Source organism: Poromitra crassiceps (assembly GCF_964638095.1).
Source record: "Poromitra crassiceps genome assembly, chromosome: 11".
Taxonomy (NCBI): domain Eukaryota; kingdom Metazoa; phylum Chordata; class Actinopteri; order Beryciformes; family Melamphaidae; genus Poromitra; species Poromitra crassiceps.
Window position 1 is genome coordinate 36,592,510 of NC_139643.1, and position 7,500 is coordinate 36,600,009.

The following is a 7,500-nucleotide window of genomic DNA, read 5'->3' on the forward strand; positions in this document are numbered from 1 at the left end:
CTCCTCTCTCCCTCCCCAGCCTCCCATGAAGCCCCCCCCCCCCCCACACACACACTCTCTCTCTCTTATCTGTACCTCCCACATGTCTTGGCTGACCGTCCTGATTTCAGCAATAAAGAAGTGCTTGGCCCAACACACCCAAACGTCACAACCAATTAGGTTTTTGCACTTTGATATCTGAGCCACAATCAAAACCGACTGTATCTATCTGCCAACTCGAGCACTCTTCCAGCGAGGCATTTGTCTCTGGGATTTTTGGTCAGTGTTTGTTTTGCCAACATAGAGACACGCTACATCCCATGTCAATCCCACTCGCGTGTGCCGTTATTTACATGTGAGTGAGCATGCAGCGTGAAGACCATGTTTATGTTGACTTCTGATGCAACTGTGATAAGCCTGGAGAGGTCTTTTGTGGTGCTGATGGGATCTTCAGCTTATGCCGCTGTCTCAATGAGCTGTTTGCATCCTTCCTCTTTATCTGCTCAGAATGATCTGCAACACGACGCCTGCTGCCTGCTATCTTCACACACACAGCCTGAAGGACCAATTATCTCCTGTTAGACTTGGCTGGAGTGCCAGTGTATCTGCTGTGCTTCAGATTGGCCAACACCACTATTGGCTCTTTACATCACCGTACAGTGACTACTGAGGTCTAGACTCTATATGCTATACAGCTGTTCAGTATCATATAGTGAGGTAGCCATATGACTATGTGTTGAATATTATTTCCCTGGATTGGATGTTCATGATTACACCAGCTTGTCTCAATGAGGCCATTTACACCTAGACTCAGCTCTCAGTCTTAATCAGTTTCACTACCTTTGGTGGTTAGGTGGCGCTGTTGGCGCCGCTCACCAAACATCTGGAAACCGAGACTAATTTACACCTGGCACTAGCATACGTTTTCTGTGATCAGATTGCAATCGGACAGTGCTTGACCACATTAGCCTGATCTCATTTACACCTGGCGTTAGCATGCGTTTTGGGTGATCAGATTGCAATGTGATTGCAATCTGATCACCCAAAACGGGTATCCTCTCAACACGCATACAGTTGCGGATTGAGAGGACACATCGCATTTACACTTGTGTTCAATGTGGTCACAATGTGTCCCTGACCACCTCCGGACGTGGTTTGACCGATCAGATTGCAATCAGTCTTCAATGTGTCTTGGAGGCGTTTACACCTGTACTTTCAAGTGGTCAAGCACTATCTGATTGCAAGATCTGATCTGATCACAGAAAATGCATGTTAGTGCCAGGTGTAAATGGAAAGTGCCACAATATAAGGAGAAGCCAAAATGGTTAACACTGAAATTGGTGATGTCTATGCTATAATTTTAAGGAGATTATTACAATGTGCAGTAGCCTATAAACACAGACATATTTAAACCATAGACTGTATAAAAATATGGACGTAGCCACCATGATGTCACCAATTGGTTTGTGGACTCCCATTTTGAAGCCTCGAGTTTATAATTTTGACCGTTGACCGAGCTGGGGCTACCTGTCACTCAAAGTGGCCACGCCCTTAATTATGCATAACCTTAATTAACTCATTCTCTGCCAGGGTCATTTCGGTCTGTGTGCTCCCAGTGCCAGGATTTTGAGCATATTTCCTGATCTTCCAGGACCCACAGAATATTCTGTGCTAGGAATAAAATTACACAACATATCTCACAATAAAGCAGAGACTCTCTTCTTACCCCTTGTAAAAAACTGAAACTCTACCATGTTTCCTTGTTTAGTTACAAGCAGTGGAAGTTAGCTTGTTTTCACTAAAAATGCCCTCCTTGGAACAGAAATAGGAGAAAAAGAGGTTTTTAGTGAAGGACACCATTTCAAGCAGAACTCTCTTTTGAGCCTTTTATTTTTTGCCTCAGTGACACATCAGACACATTATACAGTATTTGTTTTCCCAAATAAATAAATAAAAATAAATAAATAAGAGAATGTATTTGAGGGAGCTGTGTCGGTCCATCCCGCCCAGTGAGCGGCTACAGAGAGAGAGAGAGAGAGAGTCTGGCCCCTGGGGTTTCTTGACAGATGAGGCTTGGCCGCAGTATTTATCAAAGTATGATAAATATGTGCACAAAATCAAATAAATAATTTACTTTTACAGTTGCCATGTGGATTTTTAGCTTAGCTTGATAAAAGCATAAACAAATGGAACGAACCCTTATGTGGTCACACTCACACACTCTCTCTCTCACACACACACATACACACACACACACACACACACACACACACACACACACACAGGAATAACGAGTGCTGTAACGTTACCTGCTGTCACGTTACCTCTCATAACTAACGTTAGCACAGAAGATCACACAATAGCTACGTTAGTGCTGTAAACTTTGAAATGTTTATGTGACACATGTTTCGCCTTGGTTGCTGGGGACGGGTGTGTGACGCGGTTTGACGCGTTTGACGTATCCATGTGATTCCCCCTCCCTTGAGTGTGACAGAGCTCTCCCTTGAGAGGGAGAGCTGGCAAGAGGAAACGTGAAGCGAGTCATGCCGGCGGCATAAGTTATAAACAATGCGTGACAATTATACTCGAATGTTGTGTGTGTGATCATTTCATCTCAAACGCGATACAAAAAATAGGCTACTTTTTACCATCGTCATCGCTCTCTCCAAGTGGCACCCATTTCTCCTCCTCCGATTCATCTGTGTCAGACGGATCAGAACGCTGTGAAGGGGAGCCTTCGTCGCCATGGCGCTCCGTCGTGGAGCAACAACAAAAACGCCGGCGTCTTCCTCGCCATCGTCGCCATCCGAGAACTCTGGGTCGGACTCTGTTTCGACCACAGGCTCCACCCATAAATACTAAACTAGCGGGTTCCTTTTATCAGTTTGACCTGAAACAATGTCACAGGCTGGGAAAGTGTCTGATGTAATGTAAACAGCCAAAACATGAAAGTACGTCCAAGTACATCTTTGGCACAGAACGCCATTGTTAAAAGTACGTCCGGGTACGTCTTTGGCAGAGAATGAGTTAAGCCTTATTCCAATTTAAATGGGCGAGTTATATAAAATCTCACCCTCCGTACAGTTGTCATGGATGGGGAAATTAGCTATAGAGAGTAGAGACCAAATTGCTGTAAACATTATTTCTGCTGTAAAGTTTGACATTTTACCATGGGGGTCTATGGGGATTGGCTCCCTTTTGGAGCCAGCCTCAAGTGGCCATTCAAGGAACTGCAGTCTTTGACACTTTGCGTTGGCTTCATTCTTCAGCCCTGGAGGTTGCAGCTTGATTTAAACACACACAGCCATGGCTCTCCTCTGTTCCAATCTGTTTGTGTGCAGATGGTGAGATGGTACAGCTCACATAGCGGAGCGGAGGTGTCTGTGTATTTGTGTGTATTTGTGTGTATTTGTGTGTATGTGTGTGTATGTGTGTGTATGTGTGTGTCAGGTTGTATGTACGGCCTGAGCCTCAGAGGTGAAGAGTGCGTCTGTCTCTCATGGCGAAGTGTGACAGGGACTGTGAAATATGGCCTCCCATGGTCCTCACACCCCCCATATTTCATTCTCAGTCACACTCTGTACCTCCACCATGTCAACGTGCTTGGCCCTGCGTGTGTGTATGTGTGTGTGTGTATGAGTGAGTGTGTTTTCAGCCATTACCGCGTTGAATTTATTCGTGTTTTTGGCCCGCTGGGTGTGGGTACCCGCACTGCGCTGCATGCCTGGGTTCCTCCTGAAGGGAGGTAAAGGTGAGAGGTGAGAGGTCGCTGTCTGTTTCCTCCAATCAAAGGCACCCGACGGTCCACTGGGGCAGACAGTCACGGGTCTGACCCTCTGCCAGCGGTAAAATACAAGGTGATGATAGATGCGTGTGTGTGTGTGTGTGTGTGTGTGTGTGTGGTATGAATGAGAGTGTACAGTGCATAGTGTATGCGCGCGTGGGTGTGTTCCTGAACTGAAGTGTATTTCCACATGTCTGGAGTCCCATTAGGGAGGACGAGTGTTTGAGAGCTGATATGATGTGGGCTTCACTGTGACTAAAGGGGAATTTGGCCTCTTCATCATCCTGTGCGGTTGGTAATCCTCTATAGAGCAGCTTCTGCACTCTGTAAATATGACATATAATGTACAGCAGACGTTATGCTCTGCAGTCTATACGACACACCCCTCATTCTTTGACTCACCCTCCTAAACAATCACTGTATAATGTTCCTAACATGACTCACAGTGTGTTTAATGCCATATCTCTTATGGTGTTACTATTATTTTGCTACAATATTCAGATAATATTATAAGTTATCTATAACACGTCTCCGTTTTGTGTTTTGTATAGTGGATGTAATGTCCAGGAAATTATTATTTTGCTGTAGTGTGTTGTCCCACACACTACGGGACTTAGTGATACTTAGTTGCAGCTCGTTATCATGTTTGTGTGAGAGGGAGGTGAGGTCAGGTCCTGTCTAATGGTTTCTTATCAATGATATCTGTGTGTGTCCACTTGTTCGCCCTCTGCCTGGCTGCACGCACACATGCACGCACGCACGCACACACGCACACATGCACACACACACACACACACACACACACACGCACACACGCGCACACACACACACACACACACACACACACACACACATACACACACACACACACGCACACACACGTGCACACACACACATACACACACACACACACACACACACAGGATGCAACTCTATATGGAGCACACACACACACCACAGTGACCCATCAGAGAGCACAAAGTGCAAATGCCCTATTTTCAGTGCATCCCTAAAGTAAACATCTTAACGTCATGGTTAATATCCTGCTCTTATCCTCCATCAAATCCCCCAGACTCCTTCACTCCCTCTTCCTCTTCTTCTGTCTCCTTCACTCCCTCTTCTTCTGACTAAAAATGGAGATGCATTCTGCAGCCATAAAAGGCAGAATTTTCCTTTCATTCCGACTGCCTTCTCTCACTCTTTCACTCCCCCCACTCTCCCTTCTCTCACTCTTTCACTCCCCCCACTCTCCCTTCTCTCACTCTTTCACTCCCCCTACTCTCCCTTCTCTCACTCTTTCACCCCCCCCCCACTCTCCCTTCTCTCACTCTTTCACTCCCCCCACTCTCCCTTCTCTCACTCTTTCACTCCCCCCCCCCACTCTCCCTTCTCTCACTCGTTCACTCCCCCCACTCTCCCTTCTCTCACTCTTTCACTCCCCCCACTCTCCCTTCTCTCACTCTTTCACTCCCCCTACTCTCCCTTCTCTCACTCTTTCACCCCCCACTCTCCCTTCTCTCACTCTTTCACTCCCCCCACTCTCCCTTCTCTCACTCTTTCACTCCCCCCCACTCTCCCTTCTCTCACTCTTTCACTCCCCCCACTCTCCCTTCTCTCACTCTTTCACTCCCCCCACTCTCCCTTCTCTCACTCTTTCACTCCCCCTACTCTCCCTTCTCTCACTCTTTCACTCCCCCCCCACTCTCCCTTCTCTCACTCTTTCACTCCCCCCACTCTCCCTTCGCTCACTCTTTCACTCCCCCCACTCTCCCTTCTCTCACTCTTTCACTGCCCCCACTCTCCCTTCTCTCTCTCTTTCACTCCCCCCACTCTCCCTTCTCTCTCTCTTTCACTCCCCCCACTCTCCCTTCTCTCGCTCTTTCACTCCCCCCACTCTCCTGTCTCTCACTCTTTCACTCCCCCCACTCTCCCTTCTCTCCCTCTTTCACTCCCCCACACTCTCCCTCTCTTTCTTTCACTCCCCCCACTCTCCCTTCTCTCTCTCTTTCACTCCCCCCACTCTCCCTTCTCTCACTCTTTCACTCCCCCCAACTCTCCCTTCTCTCACTCTTTCACTCCCCCCCACTCTCCCTTCTCTCACTCTTTCACTCCCGCCCACTCTCGCTTCTCTCATCTCTCACTGCCCCCCACTCTCCCTTCTCTCCCTTTCTTTCTCTCACTCCCTCACTGTCTTTTTCTGCCCTCTCTGCCAGCTACTGTTTCGTTCTGGTTTAATTTCTCACTGGGGAATTCCACTCCTCTGCATGTTTGCCTCTCTTCTTCTGAGACGATCTCTCTGTTTTAGTTAATGGCCTCAGAGAATTTAGCATCAATATGGAAAATAAAATGACGATAATGCAGTTACAGTTCTTAATAAAGCCTTTAATACTGAAATCGCCACTTTTTGTCTGTCCCTCCCTCCCTCCCTCCCTCTCTTCCTCCCCCCTCCCTCCCCCTTTCTCTCTCCCTCTCTCTCTCTCCGTTACAGTACGTGTGGCACCACGGGGCGCTGGGAGTGTGAGCAGTACGCCTGTCTGATAGAGGCTGACATGATCGATGCAGTCAACAGAGGGAACTATGGGTAAAAAAAACACACACACACACACACACACACACACACACACACACACACACACACACACACACACACACACACACATACACACACAGGGAGAGCACTGACACTCTCACTGGGACTTAAACACACACTTGACACCCACAATAAGGTCTTTACTGCACATAGTGACAGGGTCCCCTTCTCCCCTGTCCTCTCCTCCTCCTCCTCCTCCTCCTCCTCCTCCTCCTCCTCCTCCTCCTCCTCCTCCTCCCTGTGTCCAGGTGGAGGGCAGCTAACTACAGTCAGTTCTATGGCATGACTCTAGACGAGGGCATCCGATTCCGTCTGGGCACACAGAGACCCTCCAGGACTGTTATGAGCATGAATGAGATGCAGGTAAGAATTTGTCGGGTTATGTTTTGAAAAACACCAGCTGACCAAAAATACCAATAGACAGAGTAGTGTTTGTGTTGGGCGAGAGTGACCTGGTGGTTCAAAAGATAGTCCTTTAACTGGACGGCCCGGGATCAAGCCTCCAGGGACATTGTTCAGTAGCTGACCTTGACCTCTGACCTGCCTGTAGGGGGGGTGGGGCAAGTGAAAACACAATTCTCGCTGCAGGGATCAATAGAATATCACCTGACAGGGTTTTTAGGAATGGAAAAAGCTTCACATGTTGCGGTCTCTGAAATGTTTGCCGCAGGGACGATGTAGCTACGTCGTTACGTTGTGTTTCCACTTGCCGTCGTGAATGTTGTTGTGACATGTTTGTCATTTTCAACATAGGGGTTTCAGATGTATCCTCACAAGGCAGCGCTGATGATCAAAACCCTTTTGGGGGTTTAATTATGGCGGCCCGTTGGAATGTGACGGCGTCTCCGTCTGGAACCCGGGTCTAACTCTGATCCTGTTTAGTCTTTGTTGACATGTTATCCAGACAGATTACATAAGACGGAACCAAAACATCAGACAGAGGAGATGGAGGGGATGGGGGCTGGAAAAGAAAGAGCAATCTCAGTCTACAAAACCACCCATCCCTCCGTCCCATCCACACTTGCCACCATCCCCCTCGCCTCTCCCGACATTCCGCGCCGTCTCCCGCCCGACCCCCGCCTCCTCCTTCCGCCATCAGCGTGTCCCTACCTGTGCCAGGAGCCAGATCACAGCCTTTCAGCTCATT

General features: G+C 48.1%; 1 protein-coding gene across 1 annotated transcript in view; it reads left to right on the plus strand.

Moving 5' to 3' along the window:
* tinagl1 (tubulointerstitial nephritis antigen-like 1) overlaps positions 1-7,500 on the plus strand; it is a 34,402-nt gene that overhangs the window by 9,850 nt on the left and 17,052 nt on the right. Inside the window, exons 4-5 of the mRNA XM_083646332.1 lie at positions 6,252-6,344; positions 6,602-6,716. Coding sequence (XP_083502458.1) covers positions 6,252-6,344; positions 6,602-6,716 — 208 coding nt within the window. The remainder of the gene's footprint in view (positions 1-6,251; positions 6,345-6,601; positions 6,717-7,500) is intronic.